At 32.4% G+C, this 25,736-nt stretch overlaps 1 protein-coding gene across 2 annotated transcripts; it reads right to left on the bottom strand.

Moving 5' to 3' along the window:
• Positions 1–24,447, bottom strand: LOC147070903 (uncharacterized). Of its 2 annotated transcripts, XM_085948973.1 has the most exons (6): positions 24,378–24,447; positions 23,932–24,104; positions 7,324–7,433; positions 4,616–4,783; positions 2,897–3,050; positions 273–1,814 (listed from the first exon to the last, which is right to left on the bottom strand). In XM_085948973.1, exons 3-6 carry the CDS (start codon positions 7,402–7,404, stop codon positions 1,702–1,704), a joined length of 516 nt encoding a protein of 171 aa, XP_085805099.1. In that variant the 5' UTR covers positions 7,405–7,433; positions 23,932–24,104; positions 24,378–24,447; the 3' UTR covers positions 273–1,701. The 2 variants fall into 2 exon arrangements, with proteins under 2 accessions (XP_085805098.1, XP_085805099.1); XM_085948972.1 differs by lacking the exon at positions 23,932–24,104 and having other exon boundaries at positions 1–1,814; positions 24,405–24,447.
• Between the last annotated feature and the right edge of the window lie 1,289 nt (positions 24,448–25,736).

The raw sequence follows: 25,736 nt of genomic DNA, 5'->3' as shown, positions 1-25,736 counted from the left end.
AACTTTACTTTTACACATTATTTGAACTTGTGGTTTCCTTATTTTATATTATGTATGTACCCGAGAGCCAGTGCATTCCTCACACTTTCAGGAAAATGCAATATAAGATTTTTCAGCAACCTGATGTCCCATAGATTTTCATTAGTAATTTCAGGTATATGTTGTGAATAGATACAACAGTTGAATTGACTCTGAAAGATATGATACTTTTATGCAAATTCATACATGCGACACACTGACTATGAGGTTAAGATATATTTTGATTTTTTTTTATATCAGATTTGTCAGTCCAGGTTTGCGTGTGAAAATATCGCTTAGGGTAAAATCACATGGATCAAACTTTGCAGTCGATACATACTAAAAACTTCAGCCGCAATATGGAGAACTATAGTATTTATAGCATACACATTTTCTAAAAGCAATACACGTTGGTAAAAAAATACGATTTGCAATGAGAATCGTATCGCAGGTAATAATTAATATAATAGGCACATGATAAAATAATTCAATATAAAAATACTTAAGATTTTACTGTAAAAGATTGATATAAAATATTGTAATCTCAACTGTGATACAGATATACTTAACTTAACATTTAAAATAATAATTTTTCTGTATATAAAAACTAAAATTTATCTACCACACTATAAGATATTGGCAGTAAAACTCGAACGTAGAAAAGTGACTTAGGGCACTGTGGCTTGAAACAAAATTAATAATTATCAGTACTTCTCAACTTTGTTGTTCCTTTTAGTCACTATAAATTAGATGGACACAGTGACGTCCCGTGGCGATAGGCAGACCATGCGTTGCTTAGGGACGGCAAATGAAGGAACGAAGACGATTATTACAACTTTTGAGAGCAGTTGCAAATTTACCACGTAGACCGGTCGCTTCGTTATAAATCATAGTTAAAACAATAATGGAAGCATAAAAAATCCTGGCAACATATCGTATGTTTGTGTAGTAATACACAATTGTGGAAGGTATACCTATTGCATAGGTAAAAATTTTACAAGAGGCCTCCAAACCTGTCAGCGTCTCAAACTTCCACGTACCTAAATTATCTCTGCTTGAAAGTATGTTTCGTGGAGTTAATCTAATCCTCGGTAGATGATAATATTATTGTGAATGTCATTTTTCATTTTCACTTCTGTTTAAGATAGCCGAAAGTAAATTTAAAAAATTACTAGGTACTAAAGATACTAAATAATCAATTCATACAGTTTGAGACTAAAAATGAAAGGGGGCGGCATTATAAGTTTTCCTAAGGGCGGCACTTTTTTTAGGGACGCCAATGGATGGACATCGTTCATAATATTAAAAGATACACTCCCAGTTGTCACATACATGCGAATAAATATAAATGGATTCTTTCTGGTGCTTCACTTTTACACATGAGATTAAAAAATTTTGTGTAACACCAAATTTGACAAGGGCTGAGACAGATTTAAGTCAAAAGAGCTACATAACCGTCATGTCTATTTGAGGATGACCATACTAATAATTGCAGCTGAACATCCAATTACACTGCGATGACTAGTGACCAGTATTGTATTTTACTCCTTCTCTTTATAAAAGAGAATGGTCGTTAATTAAAAAAAAAAACTGTTTCGTATTGGGTCTCGTACTAAAAAATTATATTATGTGGTATGTCAAGTCCAAAATGCTGTATCTCCATCTTCGTACGCACGCAACAATCTACTGCACTAACAATAGATTTTGATTGACCGGAAAGTTCGCTTTGCTCATCTTCTCAAGAGTGATTTCACGCCTCAGGTTGTGGACGACACAGATGAAATATAGGTAGAGCACTGAAAAGAGATTACAAAATGTAAATAGTACAATACCTATGTTATTTTTAATAATGTATCACTGACACTGCCGCTACGGGGAAAAAACGCGTGTAATGTGTCGTTTTTCTCGGTGTTTAAAATGTTATCAGACTGATCCTGCCATCCCGTAGCACATTTTGAACCTTTTTAAACGAACATTGTCAGTTATCGAAAATCTGCCGAAATTACCAGAAAAACAATGTGGTCACCTCACGCGTACCGCACTGCATCGATACTCGCATGATACAATGAACGTTTTTTATCATTTTCTACATGCCTACACATTTTTGACTCATTTCAAAATCACGTGTTTTTTGATTTTAGCAGTTGGCACTATGTATTTTCTATAAAAATGTTGTCTATTATCTATGGTCTGCAGGTTGAGTTCTGTTCAAAATATTGTCTTCAGATGCAATATCGCAGGTAATTTTAACGTAGGCACACGTAGAAACTGATAAAATTAATTGAAAGTAGCATGAATAATGAATAATAATTCAAAATAGTAATACATTACAAGTGGCATTCTCCATCATTGAATTTATAGAGTTGGTGATCGTTCAAAATATTCTGCGGAATTACGAAACCATAGACTAAATTTGTTGCCGTGACCGCATGACAGTACGCGACGTGCATTATAATGTAGTTGAAGCATTAGAGTAGCTGTGTCCCGCCTGAGCTTTGGTGGAAGAATACCGTTAAATACCGACAGGCAGAGTAGCGGGGTAGAGGAGAGGGCAGGGCTTGAAATGGACCGGAAGGCACCGGAGCGCCGTTCCGGGTCGTAATATTGGCAACATTGTCGTTCCGTCTCATGGAAAAAATAATTTTACCATTAGAGCTAGAATGGCCATAATATAACAAAAAATCACACACTTATTTTTTATAAAACACATAAAATTAGATAACTATGTTAATATTTTCATAAAATTACCGAGCGCTCCGGTGCTTACCGAGTGCTGGGAGAGGGGTATAATTATATTCCCTTGTGCGACCACACTGAAATTTCTAGAAACTCAGTTTAAGTAAAAGATAAATAATGCTTAAAATTGTGTGCTACTTACAACAGGAAAGGCATCCGAACAAGATTATTAAGAAGCCAATCAAAATGGCGCCAGCGATCATTACGATAACTGCATTGGCCGTGTAAGATGCAATGTAAAGAGCGATCACATACGAATTGATGATCACCCAACTGTTCAGGTACTTGTCGTTTCTCTGCAAATAGATACAATATACACAATAATTAAATTAACAATAATTAATCAATGCTTCCACAAGTAAACAATTGCTTACTTTCCCAACGACTGATGTATTTGAGATTAATATTCATGCTCGAGTCATAAAATTATTCGCTCTCCTTTGACCATTTACCATTCGTGGGATTCCACCATTATTTATTATTATCATTCATAATCAGAGCATTGGAGCGTAGCTCGGAGCAGGAGCACGGAGCAGTGGAGCAATGAGATTTACCCTGGAGCAGGAGTGGAGCCGGAGCACCAAAAATTTGCATTGCTCCACTGCTCCGGATGTTTTTTTCATTATTAAATTTCGTCCTAAAATCCAATGAAAATATCATTATGTGGATACTGGAATTATTTAAAATACGGCAACACTGCCGAGTGACCTCACTCTTTTGACAGAATAGGCAGATAATAAAAACAATTTGCTGCCGGAAATTTTGTACTCGTATTAATAATGAAAAGGACGGATAATAAACCTTATTTCAAAATTACTTTTTTTTATTTTTTAAACATTTGATATATATAAACTTGTTACCCGGAGCAGAGCAGACCCTGGAGCGGAGTTGGAGCAAGTATTAGGTCCCGGAGCGGAGCAACCCAAAAAATGATTCGCTCCAACCCTCTGTTCATAATAACATCACTACAAGCCCTAGCAAAGAAATGTGTTTTTAACTAGCCAGGGAGCACAGAGAGAATATTTTAAAAGATTTATACTAAGGAATGATGACTGTAAGCTGTCCATTTGATGGCAACATCTCTCAGGTAGTGTGGAATTCAGCGCTCGAAATGGACTGGAACGCACCGGAGCGTGGACAAATTAAATATTGCTTTCCAGTTACCTAGTGAATTATTAAAAAGTAATAAAATTAATTTACTAAATATTAAGTTATAATATTAACCTTAATTTCCATCTACGGTGCCGACAACATTATGCCCTAATTTTGCATGCCACAAGCTTAACGACCACTATTCAGTTGACCATCCGAACTTAACATGGTATATTATAACAAAAAAATCTAATATACATAACATAATAAGATAAAAATATTTTAATATTTTTGTAAAATTATCGAGCGCTCCGGTTTGATTTTCCACTTCGATCGTTGGTGGGATGTCACTAATTAAAAACGATTGTCCGATACTAGAAACTAAGCAATGGGCTCTCGGAGGTCTCCACAAGATTGACCTACAAAAACGTCACGAAATACAATACCATAACACAGAATATCTAATCTAGTAAACGGAGGAATGTAAGAATGACTTACTCTAGCAAGTTTTAATATCTTTCAACCTCTCAGAAATGTAAATAAATAATAACTCTAATCTATATGTATTAAGAGAACTACTAAGAAACATTTGAAATGAATTCATTATATGTGGCATCTCTTGGCGCGGCGTTCATATATCGGTATTCGAGTTATTGACACTTTCGTGTAATTTAGCCATTCAAAGCGACGTGGTCTCCGTACTTCGACTCTTCTAGAGCCGCGTTAAAAATAACACTCTATCAATGCTTGAGATCAATATCATACGAACCTTGTTGGCGCCGATCAGCAGTAGAATAGATAAGCAGAACACTGTTAAGGCTGAGAGGACCACGGAGATGTCAATGTTATCTTTGGCTGCCCCATACCTATTATCTGGTGAATTGTCGGGAATTACTAAGGCCATAATGGTGCCTGCTAAGAATAGGATGGAGAATATCTGTAACAAAACAATAAATATTATACAGGTGATTACAATGAAATGCTTTAAATTAAATTAAAAATTAAAAAATTAAAAATTTAAATTAAATTAAAAAATTAAATACCAACAATATAATTTTTCAGGGAGCCTTCGTCTTTTACCACGTTATATTGAGATGTTTATAGCTCAGCCAAACATCTAAGCATTTTTGTGTATCTAAAATTTTCTGACAGAAAATAAACTACAATTATAAATTAATATAACCACATGGTTGAAGCTAACTCATAATATTATGTGCATACCCATTATGATTAACATGTTTTTTGTTTTTGTTTTTATAAGTAATCATTATTATTATGTAATATAATATTATAATAACTGTTTATAAATATACAGCTAATTAAACCTCGTCTGAGACTTTGTATTCTTATTACAATATAAACAATATGCGGAAATAGAGTAAGATAGGGTGTGATAGCGGCTTTAATGAATTTAATTTTCACGCAGTATTTGTCAGATCGTGGAAAATTTCTGATATTCTAATAATATTTTACTTGGGTCGGTATTAGACTGATAGATTGTCAAATATCTTGTTTTTTTCATGAAATCTTTTAACAATGTAAAGATCTATATTTTATAAAAGGAACTCGTACCTAATAGTACGATATTATCTTTAATTAAAGAAGAGTCTAGCGCCTAGCTTATGGTAAAGAGGATTTTGTAGTTATCCCAGATAAAAATTGTCACCATTCAGTAGACTGACAACAATGTACTCGTAATTCAGGGCTTGAAATGGACCGAAGCGCACTGGAGCACCGTTCCGGTTCGTGAAACGATAAAATTATCGCTCCGACTCGTGGAAAAAATATTTTGACCGTCTGACTCGATAGAAAATCTAACACACTTATTTTTATAAAATACACATAAAATTTGATAGCTATGAGAATCTATCTTCAGAAAATTGTCGAGCGCTCCGGTTCATAAACTTTTCCATTTCTAGCGTTGTCAGAAAAGTAGATTAATGGGTTTGAAAACATACTATTATTATTATCTCAAATGTATCTTATAAAAAGTCAAGTATAAAATGTGATAAATTAAATATTAGGAAATATACTGAAATTTGAGTAAAAATTGCAATACTGGCACCACAGTGGTGACAGCTGTTTCAAAATAGAAAATACATCAAAATAACAAAAAAAAAATACTGTAGAACACGAAAAATATTAAATGTTATACAATAATAATTGTCACACGGATTACAAAAATAGTCATAAAATCGTACATTTTTAGACAATTTAATTTTTTTACGCAGTATAACATGCCCTTTTGGGGTTTATAAAAGAATGCTCTTAAAATACAAGTAATATGTACTATAAAATTATTTTGTTAACGATATTTGTATAGTCTAATACCGGGCCTTACAATAATTTTGATAAAGCATATTCATTCGCAAGAGATCGACTGCTTTCAGAGTCGATCAGAGTTTTGTTATTAACAATAAATAAAAACATTTACTGGCGTTGACACTCATGGTTATTATTAAATATATTATATTTTATTTTTTATCAACAAGTAAAATTCAATTTATGTCAATATATACTAAAACAGTTCGCCGTGTTTACAACGGTACCATAATCTTGATTATGTATTATGAGTGGTCCTTGAGACTAACCACTTTGTATACACTAGGATATTTTTAGCGCGAAGAGCGGTAGGTAATTAAACAATTTTGTAGACAAGGAATGTAACAAAATGTCCGCTCTAGTAATAAAACAGATAATTTATTAACCATTAATAAAACTTCGTTCAAAACGCGCTAACTCCCATCTTTGACAAAGAAGTTATCACATGTTTGTATACATTAGTGTTATATTGTAGTTGGTACATATGTGCGCGTGTATTATAGTTTCTACTATTTTCTCATGGTCAAATAATATGATGAATATACTCAAAAGTTCTCAGCGATAGTGGAAAGGTCAAACAACCATATTTGGTTAGCTTAAAAAAAGTCACACATACAATCTCGATATTGTGGTTTGTGGATGTGATTTGGTTTGCATTCAAATAACACTTATTATTTTAAAATACCGTCCGTCGGACACACAGAACAGGTAATAAATAGAATACCGATAGTCTATATTCAATACGCCGCACGTTGAAGCAGGGTTTTTGAATGTGTGTGTCCTACCAAAATGAAGGACGCATTATGCACGTGCAATAGTGTGTGTAATACACCAACATTAAATGAGCGTAAATGCATAAACCGAGAGCAGTTTTTAGTATTCGCCGTATAACGTATTTTTGACACGTGTGTAAGTTTAACCCGGATTCTTCCTTACTCGAGACGGTTACCTGCTATCGCCTTACCCGTTGGGTATATTTCAGTTCCCATTATTTTCTGAGTTCCCTGGTCGGACGCATTGTTGATTAGTAATCAATTTATTGAATCTCCTCGAATATTACCTCGATACTTTATTACACCTAATGATGAACTTTCATCTCACATTCCTCTTGACCTTCTCTCTCCTTCATCTACCGCCAAAAAACATAGGACTTACCAGATTGAGCCATCCTATGATAAGAGCTCCTGTCTCCAGCTTGCAGCCGCAGCAGCATTGGCTCAGGTGGGGGACGCGCATTTTTTATGATGATAGTGATGTTCTTGACACTAAAATAAGAAAACATTAAATATTTAATACATGAAATAGGGCCTCGCAATAAATGACTTCCCCTCTTCTCCAATTTGAACCAGCAATATCTCCCAGTTAATTTCCAACTATTGTGAAATGCGATAGGAATGTCCCCAAATACCAACTACTTAGCTATACATTACACACCATACAGTGTAGTTGCTTGTACATACAATTATTTTAACTAATTTATACGTACTATGAATCGAAATAAAATTGAAAGGATAAATATTTAAACATGTAACATATGTTTTTTAAACTTTATGACTAATCGGTTAGTTCTTTGTAAAAAATCAACCAATAACCGGATAGTATTTTCGCCGGTGAATTGGATGCCCTAATCCGAAGTAATGTACCGTAAGGGTGGCCAGTTGGATAAAAATATTCCTGGACAATGATTATGCAATCGATCATAAAATTAAGTATCCCAATACCAGCGTAAGAAAGATAATTTATATTTTGATGATAAATCCTTAGTTGTAACAAGGTGTTATTTGAAAATGATCAAAAACTGTCAGAGTGACAATTTGATTAGGAAAGTAACTTAAGTCACTAGTAGAATTTATAAATTATACTTTAGGCCAGAGTTAGATTCTTACGACAAAATTCAGTGTTGCGTTTAGTGACGTAGAGACCCGATGCACTGACTGATTTTAAGAGGCCCCCTACAATAAAAAAATAAACAATCTAATTTTAATTTTCCAAATAAATCAATGCATTCAAACCATTTTAATTTTTTATTACCTCTGTTAATTGATTAAGATTTATAGGTGTATTCGTAAATACCTACAAGTTAATCGAAAATAAATCGATATCAAAGATACAAATTTACATAGGGTGCATTTTTTTGTTTTGTTTACTGTTCATACCTAGAGTCTGTCTTCTATAAGTTGGCGTGCGGTTCCCCCCCCCCCCCACCGCTTCAGCATTCAGCACTGCATTCCCTCTCGTTCCGTCCCATTGAAAACTTACAACAGTCCAACGCGATAGCACAATGCTTTCCGAGTGACGTGAACGCCAGCTTATAGAATACAGACTCTAGGTTAACATAATTTTAATTAAGCCTTTAGAACCCCTACTTTTATGCAGGGATTTTGTTATGCTTTGGGCAATATTTATTTTTCACTCAGTTTCTGAGAAATGTGCAACTTTTTTCAAATTTTAATATAATTTAATGGTAGCAGATTTTAACTATTCGGAGGCTTCCTTTTATTTTTTCTCACGGATCGGTTGCGTCATGTTACGTTAGGGAAACGCGCCTCTGACAAAATGTAATTCATGATAGTTTGCAGTATATTGCTATAAGAATACTTTTAGTTACTTTTAGTGACATGTGTTGGTTTCTTGATTAATTATTATTGCTGAAAAATTCTTGAAGGCTGAACCAATTACGTTGTTAAATTAAAATCGTAAACTACAAATTAAAACACTCATCACCACACACAAAATACGCCGAGCATCGAGGACGAATCGTTGTTTATTTATCTTATATACAGATTGTAAAATACGATTTTAACTCCGAATTTTATTATGTAATCATTGTGGTTCTTCTTTTTTTATTTGATCAAGCTTATTATTACTTATAACCCACAATAAAATATTTAATTTACAATATTATTTAAACTGCTTTGCTGATTAGAAAGTGATCCTCCTAAATTACACTCAAAACGAGCTGGTCTATCGGGCACAAGAAATGTCGGGCGTTTGAATTTCGCCCATTTCGTTAAAAAATCAGCAATAATTAAAGGTTCAAATATATTATGATCACGTTTATGCTGTCACATGTTGTTACAGTAAGCTGCTGCTATGGGAGAAAAGTGTGTAATGTCGTTTTTCTTGGTATTTAAAATGAGCACATTTTGAACCTTTAAACGAAAATATTGTCAGTTAGCAAAATCTACCGAAATCACCAGAACAATAATGAGGTCACCTCACGGCTACCGCACCCCATCGACACTCGCATGACACAATGAACGTTTTTTATCATTTTTTACATTTTCGACCCCTACCAAAATCGCGTGTTCTTTGTTTTTAGTGGATTTATCTATGAATTTTATATGGATGCAATTTTGCAAGTAATTTTAACGTTCGCACACGTCGAAACTATTAAAACTAATTGAAATTAGCATGAATAATGAATAATACAAATTTAAAATTTCAATATATTATAGTTGGCACTCTCCATCATTGAATTTATAGAGAGAGTATTCTATAAAATATTCTGCGGAGTGACGAAACTATATACTAAATTTGTCACCGTACCAGCATATGGCAGTGCGTGACGTGATCATAATGTAATTGCAGCATATTATTCAATGTAGGAAGCTTCATGCAGCAGGTATCTAGGTAAGTCAGCATTAAATGCGTCATACTGCAGCATGACAAATGTTGTACGCCTATTATGTTCGGATACTGCTTTGGTGAATCAACGCGATCCTCATAAATGACACATAAATCGAGCGGGTCAACATCTACGTCTATCCAGACAACAGAAAATGTCAATTAACAGAGGTATGTATGATTGTTTGCAGAAGCAAACTGTATGTAAATGGAGAGTATCTGGACGCCTGAATAGTATCTTCAAAAGTAACCTCCCATTGTGTTTAAAGCATAAAGTGTTCAACCAATGTGTGCTACCAGTTAATATAAGCAAAATAAAAATCGACTAGTATGGAAATATGCATGCTGGTCATAGCGCAGAAAGACCACAAAAGAAACCATGGGCCGGAAAGAGCGCTCGGTGAGAGGATAACCGCTGGGACAAATACACTCATAGAGACGAACTCATACAGTTCGGTGAATGTACTAGAACTGAAGAATTCATGGCTGAAAAAAGTGGAAAGAACTAGGAGAAGCCTTCATCCAGCAGTGGGTTGATTGCGGCTGATGGTAGTGCAACAAAGGGAGCATGGAAAATAACAAACAATGGAGAGCTTTAGAATATTATGATTTGCAATAAGTACATACTTCTGAATTCCGGAACCCCGCTAGATTTTTTGATCCTGTAACCTTGGGATTGAAAATGCATAAAAAACTGATGGAACCCGAGGAGCTGATTTGGACTGCAACACCATATAAAACGAAGAAGATTTAGAATTGATTATCAGAAATCTCACATTGAAGAGTTTAAATATTTAAAATTACGGGTTAAGTCCAAGATTTAGGTCATACAATTCATAAAAATATTACATCCGGTCAGTTTGTCCGTTTAAGGTCAAAAGTTAATGAGAACAATCACGGCATGACCTTTTCTTTTACAAAATGCTCTATTTTACATACAAAATGATTTTAATATAGGTATATAAGTTGGTAGGTACGCCCTGTCAAGCTTGGCATGGACAATGACCACACCTGTTGATGAATTAATGTACACAATAAAATGCCGTAGGTATTATGGAAACGGAAATCAATCCATTACAATTTAGCCATTAGCTTAAAATGTTTGACATTTTGTGAGCGAAATGTAACGCATAATAAGTGGCGAGGGGTGGAGATAGGCTGTTAAGATTTGACATAAATAGTTCACACTAAATTTTGTCAGTTATACTTAAGTATTTGTTTTCATTGAACTAAAAATACAATTTGCAGAAGGTGCTGGTTAGTTTTTAAAATTCAATTAAACCATGTCTATCCAAACCATAATAGTTTAGCTATACTACGTTCTATTGCCAACACAAATGTGGACACTTTTTCACACTGAATACATAATAATATAATAAAACAGATGGTGTTGGCCAGTTTCTTTAAATGCCCTGTCTATCAGAAACCATAATCGATACAAAATATTCTTCTAGCTATAAAATATCTAATATTATGTATGATTTAATGGCATAATTTTCGATATTTTATAGATACTTAAACGAATATTTTTTTACTATTATCTACTATGGTTTGGGTAGGCAGGGTTTAATTTAATTTTAAAAACTAACAAATATTATCTATAGATCTACACATTGTAGTGTCAGTTTAATGAAAACAAACACAATTGACTGACAAAGTTTAGTGTGCACTATTTTATGTCCTACCTTAATAGCCTACATCCACCCTTTCGCCACCGATGCCTGTTGTAGTATACTTGTAGTATTCGTTAAAAAATATAGAACAGTGCAAAATTGAAGACATCTGAAATGTCAGTCCGCCTCTCTTGTACCTATCCCTTTTTTAAATTGATTAATTAGTGTATTTTAATTCATAATTTTGTTAAATTAAAATTAATGAATAAATAACATTAAATATTAAATTCATATTGAAAGAAGTATGACTAATTTCGTAATACCGAAAATACCGGTATTTGGGATATTTGCGATATCGGTAAATAATTTAATCCCGGTTTCGAAATACCCTATGTGTGACCATAATATTTAAAAAAAAAAATGATTATAAATTCAATGAGCAAATTTGTCTTCTCGGTCGGATAGTTGTACAAGAGTTTTTTTTTAAATTTATTTGTTTCTAAATTGTGTACCTACCTATTGTTTAATATTTTTAAATACGACACAGCGAAATGTGTTGAGTTTTTTAAAAACAATAAAAGATAATTATTCAAATTAAATGATATGTTTACACATGATTAAACATTACAATAAAAACAATTTCAAAATATTCATAGTTTGACATGAAACATAGACCGAATGACACTTTCAATAGATAGGATAGGTTTTACATTATCTGAGTTTCAATTAAATAATCAAAATATGAAATCCGCGAACTCAAATGGGTGCCTACATAATATTTAAATGAGTAATATATACCTTGGATTTTAGAGATTACAGTATTATTGGATTGATTTTGTTACGTGTAGGCACGTGTAGGTAAATTTGTGAAATAATGACAAGAAAAAAAACAATCGATAATATAGTATGAGGAACAAAAGAACGTAAGATTTGAAAAAAAGAAACAAATGAGCATCGCATCCTTTAGACTTAGAGCAGTGTTGCCTACTTTAGAACTGTCATAGACACAAATATTTATTTAGATACATTATTAGGTATATTATTATCAACTAAGTATCGATACAAATCCGACCGATCAAATCAAACTGATAAAAATGACAATAAAATTAATATACTTTTCTCGGAATATATTAGAAGATAGTGGTTTTGTAGGACATATTATTTTTTATATAAGTATGCAGATATTTCACCGAAAAAAGTGATGCCCAACCGAGAATCGAACTTGTTCTATAAATTCTACGATTTTATTAGTCGGCCTTCTTATCCAGTAGGCTGCTGGCATCACTATGCGTGAAATAGCACCCATTACACTGTAGGCTTTGTCGTTTAAGGCATGGACAGGTCTGAGAACTCAAGAACAAATTAGTTCAAATTCCATACGTATGTTATTAAAAGATATATTAACTATTCAAAAAAAACTGTAGGTATCTCAGAGTAATAATATAAAGAGAGTTGTTTATTATTCGGCAAAATGAAGCCGTGTTACTCACGTATAATAACGCACAGTAGAACCTCAATTATGTTATTATTATTAACTTAACTGTCTATGAAACGTCATACCATCTTGTTGCTTCTCAGTACGGCTACCAAATTTAAACACAACATAGTTAAACATATTGTCTACTAAATTAACTAAAAATAATTACTTACCACTAATTTTATATTTGGCACGTGCTGGCAGTTTTCAAATGAATGTAGTCATTCAAATTAATATTTACAAAAAAAAATATTTTATTCAGCCGTAGAAAATCTATCTTACTCTAACAGTCCAACGCATATTGCGGAGATAAGCGTGCCGAATGCTTACTCACTCACACTTATAGTTCGTTTTTGTTCAGGCCTTGGTAGGTGCTTACTGTTCATTTTTTCTACAATAATTCTACATTTGTGTGTTTGTATTTGTCTGGCGGTTTTACGACCGAATTTCATCGCGTTAAGTAAAAAGGCAATACATTTTTCAATAATTACCATCGGAATTGGACTGACTAAATCATTTCTCTCGCAATTTTATATCCAGTTTATTGGGTATGAATATACTCGATTATTTTCCCAAGTTAAAAAAAAATAACATCGAGACAATGTTATTTATACGGATGATTCAAAATTTTTATGTGTAACATAATATCGATGAGAACTGTTTGAAGTCAGTGCCATAAAACGCTACGTTCCTACTACACCACTGGATGGGATAGTGAACAGATGTTACATTTCAAATGAGTTTTGAAAAAAGAATGAACGATTCAAAAATAAACATTCCTAAGACCTACACTATGTTCACATTACAATATTAAATAAACCAAGGCCCACTAGGTAAAGGCCACGGTACGAAACTGTGAATTTCGATAGTAGTGCTATTTATTGCTTATACTTCGAATGAAATACGATAAACTATTTTTATAGAAAATTATGATTATTTCGTATTGAATAATAATTGTATGTCAATTAATATGAACGAAATATGCAATCGAAATACAGGTTACCGTATTGCATTCGAAATTGAGCAATAACTAGCACTACCATTGAAACTCACCATTTAGTGCCACGGCCTTGGCATAAACGTATAATTCAAACGCAGGGACGCCGCAAGGAGAAATTCCGCCTTTGTACAATCTCGGTTTCAAAAAATGTTTTGAGTTCAGAGTTCTTTGTTCATTACCAATCGTTATGTCATACATGTCAATAGAATTTTGTCTGTCTAGACTAGCATCATAATTTATTTACATCAAACAAATTGTCTTTAATAATTAACGATTACGAATGAATCAGTCGTTATTTTTGTTTATATTCAATTTTTCTGCAATGATTAATGATTACGAATGAACTATTCATAAAAACACCCGAATCAGGTTCGGAGAGACAAATCTAAATGGCAGCCATTAGCCGCCCCTTGACAAAGACGCCCGTCTGCGCCGCACGGATTGCATAATAATAATGCAACGGTCTTATTGCGACGGTCGCGTTGTACGATATTATGATAATTTTAGCGCTTGAAATAAAAAAAATTACATATATTTTATAAAAAATAAATCTGTTCGATGTTTTGTTATATGCCTAACGTGACCATACGTCCCGTTTTTAGGTAGCCTATCCCGTTGTCCCCAAGCATAGCTTCGGGACGCTGAAATGTCCCGTTTTGCAGAAAGAGATAAACCAAAAAAAGGCGCGAAAAAACAAAAAAATCGACAAAACAATGCACCGGTAGAAAAAGTTTTTCTCTCTAAGGAATAGGTTGTGGACGAGCGAAAAAACACAGTTGCACGTCGCAGTTCTTAACGCAATATTAATAACTAAAGTAAATTTTAAGAAGCCCTGCCAAGAATTTCATTCTTATTTGAAATCAAAACCAAATATACTCATACTTATAAGACCATTATAAATTATTTATTTTCACGTGTTCATTCCTGTTCTTTAGATTAATAAATAAAAACTATGAAGAAATATGCGTTTTCTTGAATACACATACCATTACCTGTTTCCTGTTTTGAGGAAAAAAATAAATGGTGACGTCATATGTCATATTATTATCTACCTCAGACGGTAAATTTAATGGAGCGATAATTTTTCCGATTAAATGAACCGGAACGGCGCTCCGGTGCGCTCCGGTTCATTTTGAGCCCTGAAAAACTATTAATGGTAATTAATTATCAACATGTTTCATATAAGTATATAATAAAATGGAGAGATTAATTATTGCACTATTTCAAATGAAAACAGATGAATAATATAACATTTTTTATCAAATCGTTCTTCAACACGTGAATTTAATCGGAGCATGTTTTTTGGTACGTATCAAAAGAGTAACATCTGAAATCAAGCGAGAATTTTCCAAAAATAGATAGCTGTCGGCATTTAAAATGGTTGACCCAATAGTTACACAAAAATATCTAGTAACTATGTTAAACACGTATAAATATAAAATCGAGCACAATGTGTAAACGGACGCCACAAAGATTTTAGTAATATTCAAAGTAGACTAGTAGTATTCTTATTAAAACTCTTTATGTTCAAAAGTATACAATAATACCAAAGATCAACAAACTTAGAATTAACTTATCAATATGTTTTTTTCTAATAATATGTATGTTTCTGAGTGTTTTTTTTTTTGTATTTTTGTATGTATTTTCTAAATATTATAAAGAAATCTACTCGATCCTCAAAGAAATGCTTACAGACAGTAAGTAAAATTATTTTTTGCTTTGTTTTTTTTTCTCTACCTTGTTTTTTCTCTAGTTTATTTACTTATAAATGTCATGTTGTGAACGCCATAGATAATATACGTGTGAACGCCTTGAAGTAATAATTCGATATATGCTCAACGTGTATTTTTTTTTTTTAAATAAATGAAGACATGAGAATGAAAACTATACAAAGACCAAATAGTGAATTTTACAGGAGAGCCTATAAACTGATTTAAAATAAATTACAAGATAAAAAGAACTTTTTATATACAACGTTTTTAAATTTTCTGTTGAATTATTATGCTCAATATGCTCAAACTTGTACTTGATATGAAGTAAATAAACAAACAAATATAGAATACTGAAATGTCATTATGACATTATTTCATTTTGATTTCCATAGTAACTCACGTATATATTAATAATTTAGTTGCTAGGACCACCCCCTTAGCAATCAATAATAGTCTTTTACTTTTTACGGATTTTTCTGAAATAACTTTCCATACAAAACAGAATTAACTGAAAATTAATTCAATTTACTTAAAGATGGCTAAAATTATTGGCATCGTGTTCTGATAATATATTTTAAAAGTTTCAAATGTCTAGATTTGTACCGGATAAATAAGAATACGAGCTAAGAAAAACGTTGTAATAATAATAATAAAAAATGTATGATCGTATCATTCAAAAAGTTTATGTAACGTGATAGCGAAAATGGGTTTGAACATGTTATAATAAAAATAATTAAATATTTGCGGATACATATTTTTTTATCAATTAAATTGCGTTTGTCATTATCCTGTTTTCAATATCAATTTTATTATTTTATTTTTACAGGAGAGCCTATAAACTGATTTAAAAAAATATGTGTGCTCCTATTATTCAAAATGTGAATATAACATGATAATTAAAGTGGTTTTGAACATTTTATAATAAAAATAATTAAATATATGCAGATACATATTTTTTATCAATTAAATTGTGTTTGGTCTTTATCCTGTTTTCAATATCAATTATATTATTTTATGTTTAAATACTAAGTAAATGAATATTAATTCCGTTTTTTGGCTTATTTATTTTCATAAATGTTTTTTAATCACTTATAAGTAAAAATGTTACAAAATATGAGTATCAAAAATATTTTTCATTCATTTTGGGGATCAACATCTTCAACATTTTATAATGTAAGAGTGGCGAAAACTGCCTATTGGATGGAGGTTGACAATATTATAACAAATAAGAACACTTAATCAGTGTCCAATGTGTTATAATATAATATTTACTCACTACAATATATATGGCAGTCGTTATCAAAGTGGTCAGAATTGGCTCCATCGCATCTATTATATACACAAGACTGCTTTCGGCCGCTACGGCAGCTATCTAGGGTAGGTTTGTATCGAAGTATTAGCACTTATTGTAAAAATTACAATAAGTAGGTGTAATTGTTACAATAAGTGCTATGTTTTAACAGCACCTCTTTTGGCTGTGGTAAATTTTAGAGCGAGATAGACCATTTTGACTGTTTAAATTAGACTGCTAACTTATTGTAATTTTTACAATAAATCCTAATACTTCGATACAAGCCTACCCTAGATTGTGTATAGAATAGATGCGCTGGAGGCGGGTAGGGGGTATTACGTTAAAGTTCCCACCACCACCCGTCATATAGGTATGCACAACCGTGGATATGCACAGCAACTTTCTATGACGCTTTAAACGTGTCTGAAAGAAGTGATTTTAAGTGCTCATTCCGTCCCGAGACGGAGCCGCTCGGGACTGATGCTGCAACCATGCACCGTAGTGCTTAAAGAAGAAAGTTAAGAAAGAATTTTTATTCTGTTTTTTGGACTGGCTCTGCTGTCCGCAAGGGATGAGTCTACAGAAGAGTCGGGACTATGACGTTGGTAGGGAGGGGCGCTAAGCTGATTAAAAGGGGCAAATAATAACAAATTAAGTGATTTGGAGTTACGAAATTGACGCATTTAAACAGGTGTGGTTTAATAAGAATAAACTATTATAGATTTATATTAAAATCTAATTTTTAATGTTATGATAATTTTTGACTGATTTTACGGAATACACTGTGAAAATAGTATAGGTATACTCTAAAAGGTAAGTGAACTGAACAAAAAAGTGTAAACTCGAATACAGTAGAACCTCGATATAACGGACAAAATATCCGGTAAAATATGAAAATTGTTAAAAAGGTTTGTTAAATACATTGGACGCTAAAGACGCACTCAGCGCGTAACGACTAATGTCACCATTCGATATAATTAGCATGCTATTTAAATATGGTAATTAAAAAGTAATTATCCAGTGTAAACGGTTGTACGCAATATTCTTAGTATGACGTCATATCTCTCGCACTCGAATTCAAATCATAATGCCGTTGCTCGTAGACTCAACGTAGCACTGACGTTTGAAACGTTGGCCGCTAAGTCACACACATGCACATCAGTTTAATCTGTTAACTCGAAGTGAATGAATACATGTGTTACTCCATTCAATAAGTTAATAAGTTTACAAAGGTTAAAAGTAGATGACAGTTACCCTGAGTATCACATCATGGCTGATTTTTGTAATGTTAGTGAGTTGATTAAGTATAAAAAAACAGCAGACTTCAAAAGTGCAAACATGAGTAGATTATTACTTCAAAGCAGAATTACCGAAAGCAAGTGCATCGACATCGAACATTAACGTCACTCCACATCGGGTGTGTCTCGATATAATATCAGCCGAAGAAGAATAAACAGGATTTAGTTTATGTTATAACGGACTATCGGCTTTAACGAACACCCCCTCACCAGCATTAGTCCGTTATATCTAGGTTCTACTGTAAACGATATAACAAAATAACGCGTGTAGATTTTTATGGCATAATTTAAAAATAAACTAAATATGTTTATTTTAAATATTATTTTTGAGCAACGTAGCACCTCACTTACGTTATTTGACACCACTTTTTGGAGTCGCTGGTTTATTGTAATTTGTATGACATCATGCTAAAATGCGCGGCATTGCGAATTATTTTTACTTTGTAGCAGTGGAGAAGGGTGACTTTTGGAAAAAGGTAAGCTGTGGTGAGCTGAGAAAAAGAGCACACTTGTCAGGTATACTTACGAGAAATAAGAAGATAATACGATATTACTACTAATGAATAATATGTAGGGTCAATACCCTACCATCCAGCATGACTTGGTATAAAACCATTAATTTACAACTACAATGTATCTCGCAATTTAGCAAAATTATATAATAATTCAATCAATCAATAACATCGCAAATTCATAAATAATGCTACATAAGTTTACCACGATATGCACAAAAGTTGTTTATATGAAAATCAATCTTGACCAATTATTAAAAAGGGCATAATTGTTCAAATTGAAATCAATTGTTTATACTTTACGAAACGAATCATGCGTTACACAATAACGCATGATTATCAAAATATTCAAGTAGTGATAGCAGCATTTTATATTGTATCGAATCACTCTAAAACACCCAGTAGAAGAAATCAACATAGTTATTCAGTTATCTAAGATTCAACCGTAAGGTTATCGTTTCGCTTCGCCCGATCGGATCTCGCAATCCATCAGAACGCATACTCGTGATTTCACCCCGCTAAATTATAAACTGTAAACATATCTGTAATAATTAAATTGATATTTATTTGGAAGGAGATAATAAAACCAGGGTTCATTTCATTCACGCACCAAATTCTGAGTTATTCATTTGGGAGTCAAACCAACCTACCCCCCTGCCTGTTCCTTATATCATCTCATAGCCAAAAATATGTACACATTAATGACAACGACACACTAATACAGTGAAACTTCAAAAACTCACTGACGACATAAGTCTGAGCGATGAGTCTAAAATCATTAGATAAAATTTCATTTTAAACGATCTATAATTATTAATATACGATTAAACGCCATAGAAATTTTTTTTAAATTATCTAATTATTAATTATTTTAGACAAAATTCAGTTACGACAACAATATTATGGGCGAAGGTTTTAGGCTCTGCGATAGGAGCGTATTTTTATAGAATATAAAATAATCAAGTAATTATATTATAAATATGTCATTATGCAATTAAAAAATATTTTTCTTAAGAAGGTAGGCTTTAAAATTTAAATAATCGCCTCGTATGGAGTTTTCGCCACTGGTACCTATATAATTATTATTGCGATTTGCAAATAAAATCTCTAAAATAACATTAATATAATTTTGATGACCTTTTTGTGTTTCATAGGAACACCATAAATGATATTATTTTTATTCAGCCAGTTTGTATTTTGCTTCGCGATATATGCATTAAAAAAATTCGGCGCCAACCGGGTCGACGCATATATTATTATGTATTTTTATTATGGTCCTATTATACTAGTATTGGCTTATGGCTTATACATTAGTATGGGATAGCTGTTAAATCCCAATGTCAATGATGCGAATATAATATATAGATGGGCGTTGTTCGTTATTCAATTCGCGGTGCTTTTTGAAACTATCTGTATATTATTATAGAATATTGATATTTTAAAGCGAGCATCACTTAACAATTGAAATTATAATAGTAAAATAAACAATTAACCAACGCCAAAATTAAATTAAATTATAATTAATTAAATTTTCTATTGTTCTTTCTCTCAGAATCGTCGTCAAACAAGTTATTTAAATTATTCATGAGTCTGTGTATGGCTCCCTCAATCTTTTATATGGTATAAAGATATGAACTCTAAACCAGGATATGACAAAGATAGTTGAGACCTGTATGGTTCCCCCAATCCTTTATATGGTATGAAGATATGAACGCTAAACCAGGATATGACAAGGATAGTTGAGGCCTTCGAGATACGACCGTATTGACCCATCTTCAAAATTCCTTGGACTCACTGACTGATAAAATGTTAACGTCCATAAACCAATGAGAAATAAACGTGAAGTTTTAAGTTTTATCAAAACCGGAAATCTATAGTATCTTGAGAACAAAAGTACACCATTCCTTAACACATTATTAGAAGGAAGATCAACGACAAATGCAGCATAATATCGTCACTTAAGAACGTCAGTGATTGGTGCGAATGCAGGTCCACCGAACTGTTTTTGATAGTAGATACTATATCAAAGATCGCCCCGGTGGTGACAGACATCCGATAGGGGATGACACGGAGAAGAGAGATTACAATTCAATTGAACATACATAATTTTAAAACACATATACCATATTATAATCACTACAAAAAAACTTTTTGATGAAAATACGACGGCTAACATGGTTTGACCCTATGCCCAATGGAATCGCGCTTAGTTTATTAAAATCCAATAGATTTGCAACACAATATAATTAAGTTTATAACATTAATACTTTCGACCGAAGGTACCTGATGGAATTTGAATTTAAATTCTAATGGATTCAAGCTCTGTACTATTCCATTTAAGTCGTTTTTTGCGACCCGGGTTTCGCCTTTCGGCATCTTCAGGCGTCGTGTACACTCACCAAAGGCAAACACACACTGACAACGAACACCCTTAACTCTACCTTATATAGTAAAACAATACAATAAAGTAGGTAAAAACTCCATTACCTACCTATTTAGTCAGAAATTACAACAAAAAGTACAATAAACAAATTATGAATAGCTGAAGTGTCAGTAAAAAACCCAATTAGTAAAAACCCTATCTTATTAATAACAATACACTGGACAGCATATTATTATAATAAATCGTCAAACCTAATAAGAGGTCAAAATTCTTTATAACAATAAAAAATATTACACTCAAGAGGTGTAAATCGTAAATTCTAAGAAAAATAATTAATCGAGTTAACTAATGAGATGTCTATAATAATACTACTTACAAGGTACCTATTTTTATTTTTATAACATTATTTTTTAACATAAAAAAAAAAAAAATTATACATATAAACTCGCTTAATATAATATAATATATAACTCACCTAATATAATATATATATATATATATTAGTTAACTCGATTAATTATTTTTCTTAGAATTTACGATTTACACCTCTTGAGTGTAATATTTTTTATTGTTATAAAGAATTTTGACCTCTTATTAGGTTTGACGATTTATTATAATAATATGCTGTCCAGTGTATTGTTATTAATAAGATAGGGTTTTTACTAATTTGGTTTTTTACTGACACTTCAGCTATTCATAATTTGTTTATTGTACTTTTTGTTGTAATTTCTGACTAAATAGGTAGGTAATGGAGTTTTTACCTACTTTATTGTATTGTTTTACTATATAAGGTAGAGTTAAGGGTGCTCGTTGTCAGTGTGTGTTTGCCTTTGGTGAGTGTACACGACGCCTGAAGATACACTGGACGCCATCAAAGAATGCGAAGACGAAATACACACCCGCCTATACAGACTAGGCAAAAATCCAGAAGAACCCCCGAAGAAGCAACCAGCAGAAACCCCGAAGAAGAAACCCAACACCAGAAAAAAGAAGAATAGCAGCCGCCGATAAACTGCCACCTACGAATACGAAAAGGAAGCTAGAAAACCACAGTCGCGAAGCAAAGAAAAGGATGCGGTGGCCGAGTGAAGAGCGCGCCAGGCTCTTTAAATAAAATAATATTTCAAAAATCATTATATTTTTGAAAATTGCCACACAACACTTGAACTAGAAGACGGCAACCTCTCCCGGTCCTCATCAAGAACCGGGAAATCAAATCACCACTGAAGAATGAAGACGAATACAACACCTGCACTTGGAGGCTGCCACATCCCCCGGCTCTCTTCAAGGACCGGGCAATTCACATCACCACGTAGATTCAAACGAAACCTAAAACTAGAGATGATGTCCAAGAGATGAAGGGGATCAGCTACGAAATGTGTGGGAACCCCAGCAACTAGGAATATCAAAAGTCAAAGACGCCTGAAGATGCCGAAAGGCGAAACCCGGGTCGCAAAAAACGACTTAAATGAAATAGTACAGAGCTTGAATCCATTAGAATTTATAATTAAGTTTGTTTGATCTATCTACCAATCAATGTATTGCTAATAAGATATTGTTTTAAATTTACTGGAATTTTTCATTATGCGTATAAAATGACACAGATAAACGCACATAAGTAAAAGCGCGAACACCATCACAAAATCACATTGTCTGAACTAGTTCTCACTAGTGACAAGGGTCAATATTTGCGAGGGAGTTGGTCGCATGAAAGCTTTCCACACTCCCTCCAGATGTATATCATTAATGGCGCCAGACGCATAATTAAAAGGCGATCTATCTATTTAAGTCAAAATACCTATGTTTGTTTGATTTCCTTTTCCTACATGGTCTGAACTAACATCTAGGTTCATATAAAAATACAAAGTGTGTTTGTTTAAATTACCTTCCTTTCCAATTCCAATTTTAAATTTTCATGACAGATAAATTTAAAATTTCTTTTATTTAACTCGGCTGTCAGAATTATTTTCATTTTGACATGTTTTAGATAGATATTTTAATTTCAAATAGTGTAAATATTATTGTTTTTTTAAGAGATAAATGTACCCAAATCCATCAATAAAGCTACCTCTTGATAACTTCAGCTAGTATTCAATAAGCCACCAATAATATTAAGATATTGTGCAAATCTCTCGGTATTGCCTGGCAACTAATGACCTTTATTTGGAAGAACGTAAAGCTTATACTCAGAACTTAACTTAATATGAAAAAAATGGGTAATTCACATTTTTAAATGTAGAAATCACACACCAGAATATCCGACATGATGAAATATATGTCATTACCAATATTAAATACGATTCAATTCGAGCTTTCGATGACTATTCAATGAGAAACAAATGAGACAAGAATTTATTCATTGCCATCGTCTAATTGAGATCTAAAACATAACACAATCAACTATAACCGAGAAACCAATGAAAACCTATAGCATAAATTCCACTGAACTTTGGGCCATGCGATACAGGTTTTCTTTGTTTCTAGGTTTCTTCAGCAGGTTGCGTTAGGAAATTGGAGCAAAATTATAGAAAAATCCACACACTGACATCAGTAATTGTTGCACTTGCTTCTGTCATCGTTTTTTTCACAAAAAACAATTAACTACTTATAATATTATAATGATGATTTTTATTGTTTTTCATGGTATAAATTGGCGTAGCATACATTTATTTTAATTTTTACATTAGAAAATGTGAATCACTGGCCGTTTTTTAATTGTAATACTTACAAGTATAATAGTGAACTTATGATATGTTTATTCTAATAATACTTTTTGGTACGAATTTTAAAAACACTTGTTGAGAAAATGAAGTAGTTATACAAACTAGGATTAAATAAAATAATATATACCTTCTAAAACAAACAGTAATTCACTAATTAATTGGTGAACTTCACACACAAAACAGTTTTCAGTAAAACACAAAATTTACTTAATAATATAACAAGATAATGGATTAAATTTAAAACGACGCGTCGGTGTGCTCAGTTCGAATCGTTTATTGATACTGAACCGAAAACACTTCCTGAAATATAACAATATTATGCTCTAATACTAAAATCACTCACCCGAGTAAGTTATACAATATATGTATATATATATATGTACTGATTCAAATATAAGTCAAGCGGCGTCGAAAAAACTAATGTTTCATATAACATAATATATGAAAATTTGACTATTATAATATTGTATGTTTATTTCTTATATGCGGAAATGTGTGTACTATTTATTGAAATGATACTAAATTGTAAAGGCGCAATTTATAAAAAAATACAGTTAAAAAGAATTTGTATACATAAAGCGGGTAGAAAAAACTACTCACCGAACTGCGATGCTCTAACACTAAACCTAGCTAGACGAACACTGACGATCAGTGTTGCCAGATGAAATAATTTTCAAATCACAGTAGATGTGTTTTTTTTAATCAGTAGATAGAAAAAAAATAAAAATATTAACTATCTTGTATTGTAAAAGTGTAAGAAGACTTTAAAATGTGTATTATGTGAGTAGGGAATCCAATCCCGAGCCAAAATTCTGATCCCGGGATTTCGGGATTACAATTTGACAATCCCGGGATCCCGAGACTGGTCCCGGGATTGGCATTTTTTTCCATTGTTAATATAAAATTTTTATATTCACAAATAACATTGATAAAATCGGTCAAAAATAAATCTAGTATAATTTATACTATTTAAGACATTTATTGTTAATATTGTATAGGTACATTCAATCTTGGAAATACATAAGTTTAATGGAGTAAATAATATTGTAATATACATAATAATGTGAATTTAATATGAGATTGCTGTTTCTGATAGTAAAGACTAATCGAATGGATTAGCGAGCTTTAGAATAGTAAAGCAAATAATATTGGCGTACTTATGGTGTAGGTACTTATGGCCTTTCCGTTTCATAAATCTAATTAGTCAGCCAAATATGAAACTGCCGTAAAACGTATGAGATCTTGGTGGAATTCCTTTGTTAAAAGTGCGAAGCATTGTTTTTTTCAATCTTTCCCATTTTTAATAATGTATGTGAAAAATAAATCGGCAACTTACACATGGGTATAAATCAAACTTCACTCAAACTCAGTTTATTTCTAATGTAGGTATTTTTTATTATAAGTATTTTTTCTGTTATATTTTTGCTTTTATTTTAATATGTTCCATAAAAATTGATAAAAAAATCAATCCCGAAATTATCCCGGGACTATGTGTATCAATCCCGGGATTCATCGGTATCGAAAATAGCTCGGGATTGGAATCCCTATATGTGAGTGAAAACATTTTTTTATCAGTAGGTATGGCCAATTTATTCAGTTTTTCATTGTTCTCAGAACGCACAGTGTCCCGGATTATTATTTAAAATTAAATTGACACATATTATGTGCTCATGCATGTCATATCCATATTCTAACATATCATTCAACTCCAAAATCAATTTTAAAAAGTGATAAATAAGATATATCATATTTGAGCAGTTTTTTTTTATTACTTGTTGTTATTTTTAACATGGCCGCCCATAACCACGTTAACCGCGAGCTATAAAGTGTCGTTAATTACGCAGTTAACACGTCTTACTTGATTCCAAATGCATCCGATTAGAATCTCCAATTTGATAAAAAAAAATGCCCAACCTTGTTTATGGAATTGCT

This window comes from Rhyacophila brunnea, unplaced genomic scaffold, assembly GCF_057557595.1.
Source record: "Rhyacophila brunnea isolate RB1 unplaced genomic scaffold, BYU_Rbru_1.0 scaffold_21, whole genome shotgun sequence".
NCBI lineage: Eukaryota > Metazoa > Arthropoda > Insecta > Trichoptera > Rhyacophilidae > Rhyacophila > Rhyacophila brunnea.
The sequence above is the reverse complement of the archived record's forward strand: the minus strand, read 5'-3'. Positions and strand labels throughout refer to the sequence as shown.